The sequence below is a fragment of the Tyto alba genome, unplaced genomic scaffold (genome assembly GCF_018691265.1).
Source record: "Tyto alba isolate M040663 unplaced genomic scaffold, T.alba_DEE_v4.0 Super-Scaffold_46, whole genome shotgun sequence".
Classification (NCBI taxonomy): domain Eukaryota; kingdom Metazoa; phylum Chordata; class Aves; order Strigiformes; family Tytonidae; genus Tyto; species Tyto alba.
In genome coordinates this window covers 7,091,158-7,111,457 of record NW_024881322.1, presented here as the reverse complement: position 1 = coordinate 7,111,457, position 20,300 = coordinate 7,091,158, and the positions used below count along the sequence as shown (strand labels likewise).

General features: G+C 34.5%; 1 protein-coding gene across 3 annotated transcripts in view; it reads right to left on the bottom strand.

The window, feature by feature from the left end:
• ULK4 (unc-51 like kinase 4) overlaps window positions 1–20,300 on the bottom strand; it is a 241,264-nt gene that overhangs the window by 123,588 nt on the left and 97,376 nt on the right. For all 3 annotated transcript variants that reach the window (XM_042806318.1, XM_042806319.1, XM_042806320.1), the window contains 3 exons: window positions 18,162–18,213; window positions 17,918–18,062; window positions 12,243–12,335 (listed from right to left, as the gene is read on the bottom strand). In XM_042806318.1, the coding sequence (XP_042662252.1) occupies window positions 12,243–12,335; window positions 17,918–18,062; window positions 18,162–18,213 (290 nt within the window). The remainder of the gene's footprint in view (window positions 1–12,242; window positions 12,336–17,917; window positions 18,063–18,161; window positions 18,214–20,300) is intronic.

Genomic DNA, 20,300 nt, shown 5'->3' with positions numbered 1-20,300 from the left:
AATGCTTTACTTTTTATAGTAGACAGAAAAGGAAGATAAATACAACAATAAAGATCTGCATATAAAAGAAATATACATCACCATTATTTGAGGATTATATATTTTAAAGACTTTTCACAAGTGTGTAATTAATATTGAACATGGGAAACATAACAAGGAAAGGCTGACTGCTATTCATAAATGCAAAGGAGCTAGGTTTGAGAATTGAAAGAAACATACAACTCCACTATAAGAAAAATATATTAAGTAGGATATTTCTTCCTCCAAATACCTTTAGTATTTGCAAATGACAACGTATGTGGAATTCAAAGAAAATATTTTTCTTAAAGTACAATATCAAGATTTGTATTAAGTGTCCTAATCCATAGCTGTTTTGATTTTAACGTGTATCAGCAGCTGAATTGTTAACAGCTTTCAGTAATGATGGGGTGAAATGAAAGGGGTTTACTTTCAGTCCCAGTTTAAGCTCAAACACTTTGCATTGCACACATTTATTGGAAGGGTGTCAACACAATCCCAGTCATTTTGTCAGCAAACTCAGCAAGCTTACTGAGGGAGAACAGTTTGTATTTTCAATTTCTGTCTAGTTTCCAGCTTCAAAATTCATATTTTTATAAGACTATTTGTTTTTTGATATGCCTAAACCACAATGTATTGTGTTTCACCAATTCCCCATTATTTCCTACAATTTATTCTCATCTATTCACAAGTAGTACAGAATACCTAATCAACAATCCTAAAACAATATGTTCCCCCTTTTTTAATATAGAACCATAATAGAAAATGAGTCAGTGAGGCAGTGATTGCAAGCAGGCATGAAAATTATGTTGATTTTTTAAAAAAAATTAGAAGTGAAGTATATGTGTTATCAGCTCCAAATATTACAGAACTAGAACATGGTATAACACAAGAAGATATTATGACCAAAAGACTGAGGGGCACTTAGGGTTACAGTCATAAATAAAAAGGTTTGAAACTCTCTGACAAAGTTGCAGCCTCTGCAGCTGTGCTCCGCACAATCAGTGGCAACATAAAACCTTTGCCTTACTGGAATTATATCCATTTCCTGCTTTTTAGGGTATAAAAATCTTTGCTTTACTTTTAAAAGGAAATTACATGAAGTTTGGCTCCTTAAAAACATCTGATTTACTAGAGAACAAAAGCTTCATTTAGGGACAACTTTCAAAACTGAATGTGAATCCATACTACAGTTTGCAAATACACTCAAAATTATTCTATTCAAACTGTCTTAACACATGTTAACATTAGTTTTATTTCACTTTAGAAAAAAAAACCTCTTTCAGGAAAATTGGACTGCACTAATGTGTCCAGCCCTAGATGAAATATCTGGACATCTTTCCTGCTAAAGACTAACTTTGGAGACTCATTTCTAAGTCCCTGATCAATTTGATTCAAAGAGCTTTAGTAAGTACCCCATTTCCAAGGCTTAACTGAACAAAAGCATTCCAATCATCCATTCCGAATATTGGTATTTCACAGAAATATATCTATGTTTTAGGTTAGTCAAAACAACATCTCAATTAAATGTTGTTAAGAGTTCTTGTTATTAGAATGAAAAGCAATGAGAAATTAGCAATGACACACTAATCAACAAGAGTTCCAAGGAAAAGAAATGCATACCTTACTTTAAAAACACATCTCACAATCAGGCTCTTAGAATGTCTATAAAAATAACCATACTTCACAAACTTTCAATATCAGATGAATTAAAACACAATGAATTTCAAGTATGGTCAAGTGATCATGATAATTTCTGATAAACCTACTCATCTCTTGAAGTATCAGAAATGATACAGTTGAAAAGCTTTTAAATACAATTATGCTATCTTACTCTGAAAACTGATTTTAAGAAGTATTATGGCTTAAGAATTTTTTCAGCTTAAAGATGAGGTTCACTAATCATCACAAATGGAACTGATGAAAGTCTAGTAAATCTTACTTCTTTTAAGGATTCTAAACCATTTTTCTCAAAAGAGCTTTTTTATGTTGTTGCTCTTAAAGCTTGAAGACTAATATTTCCTGAAGTTTTTGCCAGGTTGTGATTGAATAGACTGTCATTGTACCCAAATGGAAAATAAGAAAAACAATTCCATTATTCCTTGAGTTTTAAAGACTTCTTTGAAGACAAGGAAGCACAACAATATTAGTCCTTTCTCCAGTTCTGCTACTTTTAAACATTATATTAAATAAAAATTGCATTAATGTTTTTATAAGTTCATTTTCGGATTTTTATTTAGCATAAAATACACCTTGATTTTTCACAAAATTATAATATTGTCTAAAATAAATCAGTAGCTGGTTAAACAAGTTATTTCAACCATATCTCAGATAATTCTCTAAAGTCTTTGTTAAATTTTTTTTTATTTTCATAAGAATTTGTGTATTTATAACTTAAAAGTCAAGCCTGACTGAGATATCAGCCCTATGTAGCTACAATTCCTTAAACCTAAAATCATCATTTGCTAAATAATTTCAACTGATTTAATATATGAAAAAGCTTCGGACAACTCTGAATAAAACTTTTAGTCCTACACTCTTAGTCATATGATTTAGGTTTATGTAGTCCTGCAGGGAGCAGGAGTTGAACTTGATCCTTATGGGTCCCTTCCAACTTGAGATATTCTACTACGTTATGATACAAAAAATACAATAGTATGTCAAGCAAATTTTCTTGCTTCTGGCATTCTATAGCTAAGCACTCTCATGCAGAACTCTTCACACAAATAGATTGCCATTAAGTCTTTTACATCGACCAGCACCTTCTGTTATTATTCTTATCCCTAAGAAATTATATACACAATCTGTAAAAGAATAAGAGTGAGAAAATACTTCATTCACCAACAAAATCAACACTCTACCAGCAACCCTTGAACATTTCCATGACAGCAAAGCATTCACTTTGCACCTCAGACTTCTAACACTTAGATAATGTTAATGAAAGCTGCTGAACCCATATCGTTTTTTGAAAGGTGATCTGTAAGGTGTAAACATAAACACTCCCATCTGCTAAGTTACCGACCTAAGTTTTCAATGCACTAAATAAGGAAGGTAAAGTAGGCCTTACACCTTCAACCTAGCTCAATTGAGACTCCCTTCTCCTTACATTTCCTGCAGATTATGACACAGCAAGAAGCAAGGAAGCAGCATAAAGGACACTATGTGGGTTTGGGGCCTGTTCTAAAATACAGTCTACAGTATTGTAATTCTTTCTACATATTCCTCCCCTCCCACCAGAAATAAATAACTTCTTACCAAATTTAAAATAAAAACAACCTTTGGATTGATAGAGAGATGGCTGACCAGGGACAAATGGAAGGGAGTGAGTGAGATAAAAGCCAAATTCACAGTTCACGCACCAGAGATTGCTTCTTCAGGCAGCCAACTAACATTGATTTCAAGCATTCTCAATTCCTACAAACTTTCATTCTACTACACGACTAAAAGCCTGTCAAAATCTCTGAAGAATTGCATAGATTTGAGAGATACAACAGGAGACTGGCAAGACTTACACAACACAAGACCTTTTCTTCACATAAGCACTTGTAATCAAGCATCTCTTAGGTATTTTAAAAATAATTAAGAAATATCTAAAGGAGAAGAGAACCATTACAGTGAATTTAAACCATTAAACAATGGGATTAAAATCTGAATTGAAAATTAAGATTAACATTTCAGATTTTGTGTAGAGACTGCAGTTCCTGCGTGTATAATTAACTGTTCTTTCTATAGAGTATCTAGGGAATAGACTGGTAAATATTTTGTAACTCACTAAAAATGCAAACCCATTTTCTGTTACTGAACGAAACACTACACAGGGAAAATCCATCCTGAGCTGAAAAAAGAATATAGGTAAAAAAGTAAGCTTTTAAAAATTATTTTTAATAAATATTAACTACATAACTATGAAACCTATCTATATTCCTTTAATAAAACTGTAAATAGGTGGAACACCACCACTCAGTGTTACGGTAACAAGGTTATCTTTCAGTCCTATGAGTATTTCCACTGTTTAAAAATCAAAACACTACCTAAAATATACAATTTACTTATTTAAAAAAAAAAAAAAAAAAAAAAAGCATAAGCAAGAAAACTTTGAGAGAACATTTGGGAATAGCAGCATATCCGAGCTGGATTCGCATGAGGATTTAGGTGTCCTCATGGTCCTAGACTTTTCAGTCATAACAGGTAAAAGCATCTAACTTTACATATGTGGAGAATATGGGCCTAAGATCAGATTTGCAATATTCATAACACTGAGCAGGGATTTGGCTGATGTAGCCAATATGAAGGCTTAAAATGTTCCTATCTTCCAGGTTCAGTAATCAATACCCATTTAGAATTCACAGTCTCATGCATTATTTGCTTCTAAAAGGCATTGTTTTAGGGGTTTGTTCTGTTTTATTTTAATGGTTAGCAAATATCTTCCTTAGAAGTGCAAGAGATACTGAGGTTCCAAATTACTTTAACCCCAGCCTCCTCTCTTCGGGAAATTCAGCTAGTCATTAGGCTATGTTCTCTCTACAGAGGGCTATGCTTCAACCTCTCTTCGTGAAGCTGTCCTACTGAAGAGAAAATGAATTAGAGGTTTATTAGACCACAGAAGAGAAGAATGACTTTGTCACCTATTTTTTTAGTTCATCATCTGGCAAAGTGAAATCTTGAATCCCTGGTGATATTCATGTATTTAAAAAAAAAACAAACCAAAACAAAACAACAAAACAAAAACATACAAAATTTACAAATACGTAAATTCTCCAAAAAATCCATTTTAAGCACTTAAATCCTTCTTTGTAAAACTTGGTCTTGCTGTAAGGGTCATAATTTATAAGCTTCCAATGGAAAAAAAACAAAACAAACCAAGTATATTTAAATTCATTTTTATAATAAATTACCTTGGAAAGGTTCTAACAGCAGCATTTTTCATTGTAGAGAATGCATGAGAGCAGCTGAGGGAACTGGGGTTGTTTAGTCTGGAAAAAAGGGAGACCTTATTGCTCCCTACAACTATCTGAAAGGCGGTTGTTGTAAGGTGTGAGTCGGTCTCCTCTCCCAAGTAACAAGTGATAAGACAAGAGGAAATGGCCTCAAGTTGCACCAGGGAAGGTTTAGATTGGATATTAGGAAAAATTCCTTCACAAAAAGGGTTGTCAAGCATTGGAACAGGCTGCCCAGGGAAGCGGATGAGTCACCATCCCTGGAGGTATTTAAAAGACCTGTAGATGTGGTGCTGAGGGACATGCTTTAGCGGTAGACTTGGCAGTGTCAGGTTTACAGTTGGACTCAATGATCTTAAGGGTCTTTTCCAACCTAAATGATTCTATATGGTCACCTGCCTCAAACTAAGGCATTAGTAAAAGACATTATAGACGAAATTAACAGAATTAACAGAGACAAATCATCAGGACCAGACAGCACTCACCCAAGAGTTCAAAAGGAACTAGAGAAGAAAACAGCTGTTAACTGTAGTGTGTACTTTATCTAAAACTCTCTGATTTTATAAGAGAGAATTAGAAGACAGAAAATGTGATGTTATTAGATATTAACTTTTGAGAAAAGTCCAATGATTTGATGAAAATCTGGGTATTACAGACATTCTAAGTTGAACAAAAAAAGTAGAAGCTGTTCTGAAGAACAGAACTGGTGGGCACACACTGAACAAGAATCAAGACATTCATTTTGAAGGGATGAAATGTCAAATCCATGACAGATCTTTGAAGAAGTCCGTCAGCACATGGACAAAGGAGAGCTGGTTGATACAGTATTCTTAAGCTTTCAAAATTTATTTTAAAGGACACCTACTAAGGGCTCCTAAAAAATAGGCAGGTCTGTTCAGATTGAAAAAGGTACAGCTAGAGAAGACAAAATGCCAGAAATTTATGAAGTAGTGTTTGCTTCTTTCTAACTGTAAGATCTTGATGGCATCAAATCAAGCAGCAGTTGCCAGATTAAAGAAAGAAATCCAGAGAAAACTCCTAAGGATGCTAAATATTCATACACAGGTGATTATGCTATGAAATAACTCTGAATGATAAAAGTTATTTGTCAAATATCTTTCTGAACCCATGTAAATAAAATGACAATTACTCATTAATAGCTGCTATCTACAGAACACCACATCTTCTTACATGGCTTCTGAAAAAACAACTCACAGGGTGCTGAGAAAGCCTGCAGGAAGCATTGCTACTCGCTTGCCTCCTTCCTGTAGTCTTCTCTGGCACCTACTGTTGAACAAAAGACAATGGACTGGATGGTGGTATAGATTTACTTCATGCTGAACAGAGGATTTGTGGCAGAACTGAATTAATTCAAGTTTGTGACTGACTGCAATATCCTAACCAGCTGACCCTTCCCCATTACCTGCATATTTTTTATTTGATATTTATATTCACAATGGCAAAAAATTCACTATTGAAAGTAAAAATAACCAAGAACGAACGGTATTTTGTCCTCCTGCTTAATGCTTTACATTAAGAGAGTAAGTATGTGATCCTTACAATATGACGTTTTTCAATAATTCACTTAACAGTAACATCAAACAGTAGCCTCACAATTTAAAACTTAGACATTCAGCAATTAATCAGCAACACGAAAAAGGAATCAAATTACAGGTGTAAGGTTAATAGCTAATTCCTTTACTAAAGGGGAACTTTTATAAAATGTAACACTAAGGAGTTGTGTTTTACATGAAAAACGGTGGTTAGTATTACAGTCAGGACATGACTAGACTATGAGAACTCAATTGCAGTAATGAACTCTGACCACTGCCTTTGATATGAATTACAATGATTTGCGACTTGACAACAGTGTTATTAGCTGACACACAACTTAACATTTCAATAGTCTGTTTCTGGGTAAGTCTTCCTGCCTGGTGTTATTCAATAAGCAGCCTATATGCAAATATTATACCAAATAATAGGAATAGCGATGATCATACAAATTCTTTGCTGTTTTGTGCTAGCATTACTTCTCTAACAAGAAAATCAGGGGGGTTACAACTCAATTTTCATAATGTGAAACTAGTGTAATCAGAATCATGTTCAAAATCTACATAAATATTCCCTAAAGTTTTAACTAAACTGTATCATTCTCTGACAATCTCTCTCAATCCATCCGCATTGTGATTTTCTCACTAATGTTGTACACCTCTAACATGTAACTCTGCTGTTCAGTTTGGCTGGACTAGGCCCTATGGGCTTACCTGTTATCAGAACTATTCCATATTATTCTATTCATATTCATTACAAATAACAAGAAAACACATAAAAACAGAGCAGTAATTAAAAAGTGTATCTATTTTCTTCTAAAAGCCCTTAAACTAGGGAATTAAAATTACTAACAAGAAGAACAAAATGTTTTTAAAGCAATTAATATAAACCCACATTAATCAATTCACCAGGAAAGGAAAGCACTGAAGTGCTAGCCCTCTAGTAGAGTAGCAAAGAAACTACAGCAGGTTCAAAGATAATCTATGCACAATGCTAACAAGTGTTTGTGAACCAAATCACAATGCTACCAACACAAACCAATTATAAGCACCATACTGAACACCAAAGAGTTTGGTGGGGTTTTTTACTGTTTGTTTTTTTTTGGAATCAAGGGCATAGATATTAGGTAGGCCATTTCAGAATATATTGAAATGTAAACAAATGCTAATGTAGAACATCAGGATATATGAGAAGAGGATCAATTCATTACTAACACTGACTCTAAAATATGCCTTTAAAAGATAATGCATAGGTACAAACAGTAGTATAAACAAAGTTCGAAAATTGGACCATTCTTGGATGATTCCAAAGACACTGTAATATAGAGTTACTTTAATTAGTCAAGACAATCTGCTGCAGTGGACAAGGTCAATCCATTCATTTAGCATCTTCACAGGTACTAGATCTGTGGCATTTAGCAGCAACAGGTTTTTCGTTGCTCTTGAGCACCTTCCCATTTTGTTTTCTGCTGCCTCTTCCCCTTTTCTAGAGCAGTGCCTGATGTCTGCCTGGGAAATTTAGTTAGGAAAGGAGGTGGGGAAGGTTCCTTAATTTGCTCTCCTGTTCTTCAATCCACCATAAATCTAAGAAGGGTCACACCATTAGTTTTTAGATTATTTTTTCTCCCTCAGGAATTACCTTAATAACAGAATACTGGAATGTGTCCCACTCTCATGATTATTATCTGATGCAGTATCTGACACTCCCTCCACCACCACTCTATTTCCTTTACTGTCTCCCTTCCTTCCAATGAAAACCATCTATTTTTGCAACCAATAAAAATCAGACTCCATAGTTTCCAGCATTTAGCTTTCAGATATATCAATGTCATCAAATGCTATAAGTTTCTGACTAAAGGTAAGTCAAGTAGTCACATAAAAGAGCACACAGCAAAATATACAGCTACATTCCATAATCTTATCTATAAGGCCAAGAGCCAAATTAAGAATCATGATCCAGTATAAGTTTCCTGGAGTAGCATGGTATAAAATACCTTACAATAGTCAAAAAATTGAAGAAGAACTAATTGATACCATATTAATAGAGACTAAGAAATTCACATCAACTTCTCATTACTAGGAAAAAAATATAGCAATCTGATCCATTATGGACCACAACAAAACAGTGTATAAGATCCAAAACAGGAACCAAAAAACCACCAACACTTAGCAAATAGATTACGTCTGAATTCCTACCCATACATATGACCCATACATTAAGTTGATAAACATATAAAGGGCAAGGTATCTTATGATACTGCTCTTTTTGAATAAAGACTTTGCATAGTTAAATCAGATCTCATCCTGCTGCAGACATTTGCTCCTCATATGAGAAGTCCAGTTACTCCAACAAATCCTTACACAAGTACAATCCATCAAGAATAATTAACAAAGGGAAAAAAAAAAAAAAACCCTAATGCAAACTTCCAGTAGTCCAGAGATTAATCAATTGAAGGTACATGTTTCTTTAATATCTGTGATTTCCTTTAAAAATCATCAGTCTCAAAATACCTAAACGTGAGCTCTGCTATTAATTCTCACACTGGTTTTAATGTCCACAGTTTTTCTTATAAAACATTTAAAATCCATAAAGAAAACAAGATAATAAGTATTTAGAAGAGCCACAACAGAATACTATTAACACTCTTAAAAAGCCAAACTATTAGCTTTGAGCCAAGTATAAAAAGGCAACTGATGGTCAAACTCTGTTCAAAAGTCATCCTTCCAATATCTGCTATTTTCTTAGTAAATGAACTCTAAGTGAGGTTGTAGCAGACAGCAATTTTTGCATGATGTAAAAAGAGGCGTAGAAGGGAAACACCTGACTCATTTATACTCTAACTAATTAAGGGGAAAACAAACAAGAAAACATTTACCCTTCTCTAAAACTGGATATTTCTCCTGTGGATGCTCATATGATCAGATGTTCAAATACTTAATGGGCTCATAGAAACACATTAAAGGTTTTTTTACAGCTATCATCTTACATGTGCTGGAACTTATGCTTGTGAGAGATCTGATTCTGCAGCATATTAATGGGCTATCACTAGATTTGTCTACTGCTAAATTGAAAAGCAATAGAATGGAAAAGCTCCCATAATACAGAATGTTAAAACCAACCCTAATAGTGGAGCAATGGCAAAGATTACAAGGTATTTTTTTGTATTCTTACCATATATTAATTATTAAAGACATTCAAAATATGTATAGTAAATTAGCAATATTTTATTATAACCTTGTAAGACATTAAAAACATAATAATATTTGAATATCTGTGCCTCTGCCATACAGAGCGACCTACCTGTAATAGAAAACAAAGTGTCAAAAAAACTGGTAAAAAGAAGATCAAATGTTTTTCCTCTGATATCACAACAAGTTAGTAGATTTACAATATCAGCTATGAAAAACACAAAAGAAAAGACTGGAGTGCATCTGTCTCCTTTCAAGTGCTAAAGTAAGAACTGCTTAAATGCTGATGCCTCTATGGGAAAGCACATAGGGAAAGACTGAGGGGATGGAAAGAAGAATAAAGATAAGTGTGAGATACAAGAAAAACAGTGGGATTAATGAAAGCAAGAAAGAGAATGTATTGGGTGAACACGTGCGATAACAAGCTATCACACGGAACAAACCAAATAACACACAGTAGCCCCCATTTCCCCCCAGTTTACTCTTATTTCAAAATAAGGTTAAAAATAATAGCTATTTTTTAAAGACATGGAAAATAAAGTAAATACTAATTTAACATTTTGTCATTTTACAGTCTTTCTGCTACCACCATTTTTATTTGTTTCAAGTTAGTCACAGAAGAAAGCATCTATCCTTGAACACCAGGCATTGCAGACAAAATGTGAGCTTGGAGAAGCCACAGAGACTCCATGAAAAGTGACTCACATCACTGTCATCAGCACTAAAGTATTGCTGAGTTCTTCCACAAAGAACAAATATAATCTCAAAGGATTTGTATCCAATGTTACTTATTCACTTCCCATCAAAATAATCGCGGATACTTTCCATGTGCCTAATGAAAGGGGCAAGAGAGAGCATATGCCTTGAGTAATTCTGAGCTCTACACGTACTGATTAATTAGCCATCAAACCAAAACAGAATCAATTCTGATGTAGTGTTCACTATAGCATGTGTCTGGTTCCCATTTTGTTCACTAGCACTTTGTGCAAATATGAATATATTATTCACCTCTCATGCTTTTGATGCATCGGCTACTTCCTGCTAAAGTTATTGGAAAGTCAAAGAATCAGGAAGACAACAGACCAAGGGAATTGCATTAACTCTGCTCCTTCAGAAGTCTAGCCAAAAATTATTTAGTGAAAGTAAAAGAAGAGGGCCAGTAAGACATGTGAGAAATAGAACAATTAAGGATGTGTTATTATCTCGAATCTAGTAGCCAGTCCTTAAACAACAGTACCAGATACACTGGTATTTAAAATTATTAATAGTTCATTAGATATCTACAGCTGCTCTTTAATAATATTAAGAAAAGAATTGCTGCCTGCTGCAAGAAGACTGTGAGGATGAGTGTGCATCCACAATTGACCAACATTAAGCATAATGGCAAATACACACAATTCCTCAAATAAAGAGAATTCATTAGACAGAGGAAAAGTGCTGCTATAATATCCAGCATCCTCACAACAGAAATACTTTTTATAACTCCTAAAGTATTAGAATATCTGTAGGTTAATTCTAAAAATAGAAAGTTGTACTATTTGTTTCTATAATACATGAAATCCTGCAGTAGCATAAACAGCTTCTATTCAATAAAAATATAATTAAGTACATTTACTGTATATAAACCATTCAAAATCTCAAGCTACTCTATTTTCTAGTTCATTTTCAGTCTACTTCGTATATTAAAGCACTGTTCACAGCAGCATCATAAAAGATTAAGAGAGGATGTTTTCATCTTTTGTAATAAAACCAGTGGGAAAACAAATTAAATTTTCTTCCTTAAGGTTTTTTTTATCTTGAGCTCATTTCCCTCAATCAAAGCAAGACCGTATGGTACGCAGTGACTTCTTAGCTGTAACACTACAACACACCACCAACAGACCATAGTGAGTGCAAGGACAAACTGATCTGGGCAGATTTGGGAAGAGCAATAGCTGCGTGTGTGCACATATGTGAGAGATGCTTCCTCATTACTATCAACAAATGAAGTTTAAGTTCTATGATGCATTTTTTTTTTTTTTTTTTTTTTTCCCATCGCAGCCTAAATTTTGGAATATAAAGAAAGAGACATTAAGATACCTTTAAACATATTGAGTATACGTAACATACCAAACATTAAACCCTATGTTTAGGAACTTAAAAGGGTAGCTATATTTGCAGAAAAACCCAACACCTTTAAAGTCTAAACCTTTTACAAACACATGACCTTTGTCCTAGTACAAACATGCTTAGCTCCACAGTCTTGATAATGTTTTGGTACTAATTTTTAAGTTTTTAATTATAATTTGCATGTTAAAATTCTTATGATTTTGTCTCTGGTGTTCGATTGGCTAAATCCATATTAAAATAACCTGCATCATGTGAAAATTGGCACAAAAGACATGATATCGTGTTCTATAACAAATACTCTCCACGGACTTTCTACCTCTCCTAAGTGCTAGGCAAAGTAGCATGCTAGTGACACCTAAGTTATTGTTAATTCCTAATGGAAGAAAATTAAGTGAAACAGGAAGTACCCAGAACAAGAAAGAATGTGTAGTTGTATCACCTCACAGAAGCAGGGCTGTGCTCAGTCAGGGCCACCAACAGTTTCAGAGCATACATTGGTACTGGGTCTGGAGCCATCAGAATGTGCTCATACCTGCAAGGGAAGGGGGGCAAAGTGGTAGCAACAAGAAAAAAAGAGTCAAGAGATGCATGTTAAAAAGTTGGTATTAAAAATACATCATTTCCCATTTCCAAACATTGTAATAACCACAATGGAAATATAATGCTGTTTGGAACTGTACAAAGCAATAAACAAGACTCACATAGAAACAGTATTTTAAAAACAGCATCTGATTAGCTTTAAAAGCAGCATTCATAAAAAGAACACATTTTTTAGCGAGAAACACAATTATAAAATATGTAATTGTATTTATTTATAAAACATATACACATTTTATAAATATATATTAAAATACCTATATAAAATATTAATGTTCTCTGCATGCATATGTTTTATTTATTGATCTATATTATATATTTTTATATTTTAAAAAAATCTAATCTTCAAGACACAAGTAGAAATCAAGTCTTAAAATATTAAGCAGAAGATTTATTGGGTGTTCAGGAAGACCATCAACCAACTTATATGTGATTAAGATCTATATTTTGTTAACACGGTGTTTTTTCTCAAAATGAAATATTTTACTTCTAGAACACTCGCACTGAGCTTTATGTTTCATTTCAAATTTCAAAAAATATTGCTTTGACTACAGTATATTTCCATTCTCCAAGTAATGTGAAAGAGAACAGTACAAAAATACTTGAAAACAATGTTTATTGAGAACTAGGGCAGTGAGGATAAAACTACAAGAAAAACATCTATGAAGCGTTTCCAAGTATCACCTCATAGAAATCTTGGTAAGGGAAAACAGACTACTGAAAACCAAAACTGACCTTGCTGTTGCTGCTAGCATTTCAGTAACACCCACCCAACAAACAGGGCTATTTTTATTTTGTTTAAATCAAAAATGTATCTGGACAGCAACAGGATACAATGATGGAAGAGAGAAAGCAGAAAACACCACAAACTCAGCCATGTCAAAACACTGTCTTTGATCACAAATAGTGCTCCCGTAAACATGTGGAAGTAATAGAATCAGAAGCATAAATCTCTTCATTTGTAAAAGAAGAACTGTGAAGAATTAATCAAGTACAAACGAAAGGATATTTTGTAGGAAAACGCGGTAGGTTATCATGTTTTGTGCAACAAAATGCTTCCACTACAATCTTTTCTTTTCGTGTTCTGATGGGGGAAGGTGGTGGAATCCAGCAAATCACCAAGAATTTTACTTCACATCTTGAGATCCCTAGTGCTGCCTGAACTGAGGAATCTGGACCACTTCCCAACACTCGGGTGCTGCCACGTACCCTGCTGTGTGCTAGCTCCTCACGGGGGTGAAGATGCCCTCTCCCCAGGCACCATCCCTCACCACTCCAATTTACACAGGAAGGAAATCTAGGAGATGTGGTGCTTTCCAGCCAAGTCTCTAGACAGCTCTTAAGATGAGGAGGATGAAGCACACCAGCTATGCAGTCTTGATGCAGCCTGTGGGAGCTCCTTCACAGGGTTTAACATTCCTACCTAAGCACACAGCCTACAAGCCATGCGTCACGGCTACTGCTCATTAGCTTGAATGTGCTGCCACAGAGCTGCAAACCACACTCAAAAAATCTACATAATTAATCACTTAGAAGTCAGTGTTGGCTTCATATCTTCATGATTAAGATCTCTCCTTTACAAATAACAGATTTCAGTTCCTGAAGGAAAACAATTTCTCACTTGGGATTAAAAAGTCCCTTTCTTCATAAAAGAAGAAAATACTGCAATGCATTAATAGACACTGATACTAGAAGCCCTAAATGCAAGCAATACATATTCCTACCAAACATAATGGAACTATTTGCATTTGTTTTTTTGCAAAATCCATGACTAAATCTTTTGAAGCAAGCTATTAGGTGACTCAGGTGCCAGAAGTGATCCACTCACTGCGTAAGACACAGATTTAAGTCTCCAAAATGGTAACTCCTAATAGCAATAATGAGCGAATCAGCCATGCTAGCTTAAAAATCTGACACTTGGCAATATACTTGTTTTACTATAAACACATCAATACGTTTCCTAAACAGCATCCACTTAAACAACTTTAAGCCTTCTATGTATTACATTTAAGAAAGACTATTACTGTTGTGCACACTTACCATCCTAATTCCTCAAGGTTCCATAAAAAACAGTCTCACTTTATTTCCTTTTAATTGAAACTCAATTCTCCCCTCCCTGAGATAACATTAGTAAAGGATATTTCTAAGGGAAGGTTCAATGATCATCAAACCAAATACCATGTGAGAAAACACAGATTATTCAAGTCAATATCTTAGCAATTAATATAAACACATTGCCTGAATAAAGGTCATTAGGAGCTATGAATACATAAATCTTCTCTGAAGGGAAAATATTCTCTGCTTGAAACACTGATAAATGAAGGAGTTCATCCAATGATTTCCCTGCCACTTCAAGACACAAACTAATTCAGTAACAATAGTTTCAGAGAGCATTTTATAAGGGTTCTGTAAACTCCAGGTACTACAAAGATTTGGGGATATGTATTCTCTTAAACTCTTAAAAAAGACTGAACATTTTTATCCACAAATCATCTCAAGTATCTTGAATTTTGTACTTGCAGAACTGGCTTGGCAGTCTACTAAGAACAAGCTACATAATTTTTCAAATTAAATAAAACTTCTGGCTCAAATTTCAAATTATATATAATTAGGTATATTAAGAATTAAAAAGAGCTGATGTTTCAATTCCTGATAAAAAATTCTGGACATGTAACAGAAAGCATTTGCCTTCTATTCATTTTCTATAGCTGAAAGTTTGATTATGAAATGCTCAGGAAAATAACCTTTCAGTGAACTGAAATTTAATGACACTATTTCATTCAATTCAATCAAAATCCTGTGAGGAAGTTATCTTTCTGAACTACAAATGCACAAATATTTAATGGAATCACCATTTTATTGATGATGCAGAAGACAAGGAAAAAAGTAGTAACCATTGCATTCCTGCATTTATCTCAAAATGAAGACCATTTTTATTTCATGTATAGTGACCAAAATTGCATTTCCTGGGTCAGTTTTATATTTAAACAAATTAACATGTGGAGGTATTTATAGGAATTAAATGCATACACAGACAAGTATCATATAACTTTCATTAAAAAGAACACCACCTGTTAAACCCCCAATATTCCTCCCTTCCATACTCAACAGCTCTCAGTTCTTAAAAAAGAGAATCAAAAGGGGTTGAAATACCTACCTCCCCACACAGACTGCCCATGGACAAACAGCCATTGCAGGCTTCTGACTCCAGCTCAGTCATGCTCTGTCCCATCCTTTGTCCAGCAACAGAAAGACTTAACATCTCTTCAGCCTCCAAATACAAGCCAGTTCTTGCCTCACTTTCTTTGTCAGAGTTTTCAAGTAGCTCTTATTTCTTGGGATAGAGCTTTACGTTTATCTTTATGACTAGGTTATACTGAATCTTAAGCCTCCCTTCTGTTTGGATTTAGGCCAGACCCCTTTACATTCAGATAAAACTACTTCTGAGAACTGTAAGGAGTGTATGAGGATTCATTCCTACTTCCCATCACTATTTTCTTGTCCATACCTAGCACACTGGTGAACAAAACTTACCTTTTGTGTCTTTTTTGACATCCAAAGCAGCTGCTTTGGTCTCTTCTTAGTCTGAGTCTTCTCCAAAATGAGTTTTGAGGCTTTCAAATCAAAACTGAGTTTGAATTTTCCTTTCTGCAGAAAATCCTCAAACCCTCCTCTGGTTCTTGTTCCCTCTGTGCTTTTTTGCACTAATTACCTACTCCCCACAGGTGAACCTATTTACTAGCCTGGCTCAACCCACAGGTTCAAGTAATCTATTAAATATGCAGACACTAGTTAACTCTTTCTGAATCACTAGAGCATTTATATACTGTTTTACTACGCTCCTAAACTAGAGTAAAATTTGTTCGTACTAAATGCCAACATATTCCAAATATCATAAACTTAATTATTTATCTTCTTGAGACAATCTCATATGGTTTTCCAAATACAAGTATGACCATGTCTACTGGTGAGATAAAGGAACTGATTCAGGAAATACTTAGAGCCTGGAACCAAGATTCTGAGCTACTGCAAGACCCTTTTTCGTACATCTACAGTGCAATGCATGCAAAAATAGCACAGGTGAAGTCCCCAAAGTAGGATCATATTTAGTCTCTGACCAGAAAGCCCTACCACTCAGCTGAGCTAATTAGCTTGGAGACAGAACTATACTGTTTTCCTTCTAGTTTGTAATTATCATGACACACACACATTACCCCCCTTCCAGTTCAATGAGAAACATAAGATGAGCAGGTCTACAAAGGGCAAGTTTCAGAGAAAGGGCAGAACTTGGTCTCACTTGGTTTCAGGTCTCTTCCCCTATCTGAAGAAAATTATCTGACAGCTTTTAATAATGCATATACTCTATTTTTAAAATAATATTTCCAGTTTCCATTTTAATTCATATTGATAAAGTCTATATTTCCTAGAGGAAAAAAAAAAGAACGTGAAGAAAGGTGTGAAAATAAGCTTCTCTGTAGTGCTCTAAGATTTCCTGGCTATTCTCTCTCACAGAGAAGATTACACATCTTGCGTGGACAGAATTTTGATTCTCAGACTGTAAGAACATTAGTTAATTAGCAGGAGACAGTCTCATTTTTGGAGAAGGCACTGTGTTTCTGATCATCATCCAGCATCCATTCCTCCAACTTTCTACCATTTATTAATGTAGGGGTGGGGAAAGATTTCTCACTTAGGGCAGCTAAGCATTTACAATTATTAACTTCTGAGGACCACCCACTAAAATATACTGTAACATTATTAGAATGATGTGAAAGATAACTGATGACTCATCATTACTGTATTCATCTTGTGCTTGTGCTTTTCTTCGCTCTACTCACAGATGTTATCAGCTCACCACATGTGTGTATATAACACAGAGAGCTGACTTTATGCTCACCTGCAAGTCAGTTTGAAATGACAGGCCTTATGTGACCATAAACCATATAAATGAAGTTGCAGGCCACATCTGGCCCACAGGCTACAGTTTCATCTACTCTGCTGTAAGGTTTTTCTGCTGCTTGGGTCAGCAGGAAAGCACAGCAATTTAGAGTTAATAACCCCTGGGTGTATCATGGAGGACTAATTCATCCTGTACTACCGCTTTTTAAAAAGTTACATGCCATTCCATATGATTTCAGAACATCTTACATGAGGGTACAATATCCAAGATAGACAAAAACATGTTCCTGTTAGAATGTTCTGACTTTAATAGCAGAGCAAAGAGAAGTATTTATATCACAGCCTGAAAGCTAGGGGAAACTTGTTTCACTCCAAGAGCAGCCAGAGGCACAGCATCAGAAATGAGTGTCACACAGAAGTTGTGTTTGTGTTGTATATGACAAAGTACTAAATAAACCTAGGAGAGAGATGCTGAACAGAGAACTCTGGCAGCAGCTAATTGCTATTCCTCTTTTCTTTTTGCCATTTAAACATAAAAAGGGTAGTTAAAACAAATACACTGTCAAAATGGATTGAGTATCAAGTTATTCCCCATTACAGGAGCAATATTATACTTACTGAGGCAGCAATGAATCTCTAATGAGAGACAGAAGCTTGCTGTTTGAGTTGAGGCTCTCCCCTTTCTCCCCAGCCATGACCTCGTGGCTTAAAAGCACTGATGTGGTTTCTGAGAGCAACCGCAAGCTGAAGAGTCTCCATTCCACTTGAAAATAAAGGTGCCAAGAATGTGACCACACTGAAGTCTAATTAAAACAAAATGTGGAATTCATGGAAACTGTAGTTGATGTGGCCATATACTTACCATTCTGACTGTGGACCAAAGAAACTAGTGGTGGGAGGATGCAGTCTTCAACCTAAAACAGAGAATTAGAAAGATCTGCCTTAGATTACTCACAGGGTCAAAAATAGAACAGAGATACACTATCTTCTATGTTTATTCTACTGCTAGAGCCCTTAATCAAAGAGATGAATCATCATGGAAATTCATCCATAATCACTCTTATAAAGACACCAAATTCACTTTTCTGGTAAGCTGTCATAAAGTTACAGACAATAATGTACTTTTATACAGAAAGCAACAGTAACTTTGGTATCATTTATTAAGAATTAATTTTAATTTTAAATACAGACTTCAGTGCAGATGTAAGATATTAAGAAAAAAAGAGTACTAAAATATCTATTAATCCTGATGCTTTAATCCATAAGGTAATCAGCAAATAGAGTTCAGAAGAAACGTCCTTCTAAAACAAACCTGCATAGAACTAAAATACATCAGGAAAGATGTACTACCTCTAATGAAATATCCTTAAGCTTAGCAGAATGTCTTGATAGAATTTTAACTTCTTCCATTCTGGAAATACACAGTCTTCCATTAAAATTTAAATTTACAGACTTAAGATTGGAAATATGAAAAAAAAAAAATCCAGTCAGCTCTTTATTGTTCATGAGTATATGGTTATAGATTAATCATCTGTCACAGGACTAGTCAGCTTAGTTCCATCTAAAATCCACTTATGGTCAACTAGGCTATAACTCAGTTTTATACACCAGTACAAAAATAATGTATTATTAGTATTCTCTATAACAGAATTAATTGCTAAGTCTTAAATCACTGGTAAAATATAATTTATTTAGACAGGACATGCTTTGTGCTTTGGGGGAGAGGATGGATGGACAGTATTGCAATTTTTAAGTGCAAATCAAGGATACACAGCTTGCCCTTGGATTTATTTATACAAATAAATTACTGTGTAGGTTCTCACTACAATGTGGACAGGATTTGGTGTAACAAGACTGCATTATAATGCCTCGTGTTTTCTTTTAGTGATTAATACTAGAAGATAGAATTTATCTAGACTTATGCAGCAACTATGAAGAAACGTCTATAGAAGCTGAAAGTATATATGAAAAGGGGTCACTAAATGAAGTTAGCCTCTAGTCAGCAATAACTACAATTAGCAATTATTTCATTGCTAGTTGGTGGTTTCTCTTAAATGAATCTCTGAGATTAAAGGATTCAATCAGTCTAGCTTTTTTTTTTTTCACTTCTGAAAAAAAGTACCGAAAGATGCCTTTGTTACATACTTTCAACAAAACAGGTAATCTGCTCAAGGTATGAAAGCCAAACTACTTTAACAAGTACATATATAGCCTTTATGCCTATATAGATAATGCTGTATATCAGATTTAATAACTTTTGTAACACTTTATAATTTTGAAATATTTCATGGTCTTTTCAGTTAATATGCAATAAGATAAATAAAACTACACTGGATTCCAACAACTTCATTAATGCAGGTTTCTAAACTGTTCTACAACTGATAATTTATCAGTTATAACACACCTGTAAGGTAGAATTAAAAAAATGTATTACTTAAGGTCTTTCAGTCCAAAAAACGAGTTCAACCTATTGCAATGCTTCTCAAATGAAGACTCACATTTAAGTGGTAAATTAAAGGCATGCAACAGATAAAGGGAAAAAAAGCAGCTCTCAACTGTTTGAAGCAATGTAAGGACTCAGAATATTATCACGCAGTAGCAGCAGCATTGACTCAGACTGATACCGATTAAGATGGTAGTATACAGCATTATGATGCAATTTCAATTTCTAAAACTTCAAACCTCCTTTTGCTTTCATCTAGTATTAACAGTAGTTTCTTCACTTTAGCAAAGATAGTTAGGACTGTAATAAGTATTTTCTAAGATAAATATAATTTAAACTGTCATTGTCAAGAAGATTCTCTAGGCCTTATGTAATTGTAGTATCTTTTCCTAATCTTTTTCTAACATGAACCTCAATTTTGGCAAACAAAGTGTTTAGAATAGAATTCTCCATAACAGGTGTTTGCCTCTTGTCAGTTTGGTGTGGTGGGGAGATCAACTAAATGAAGGACTAATCCTATGTAAAATTACTTTGTGATGCAAGAACATACCAGAATGC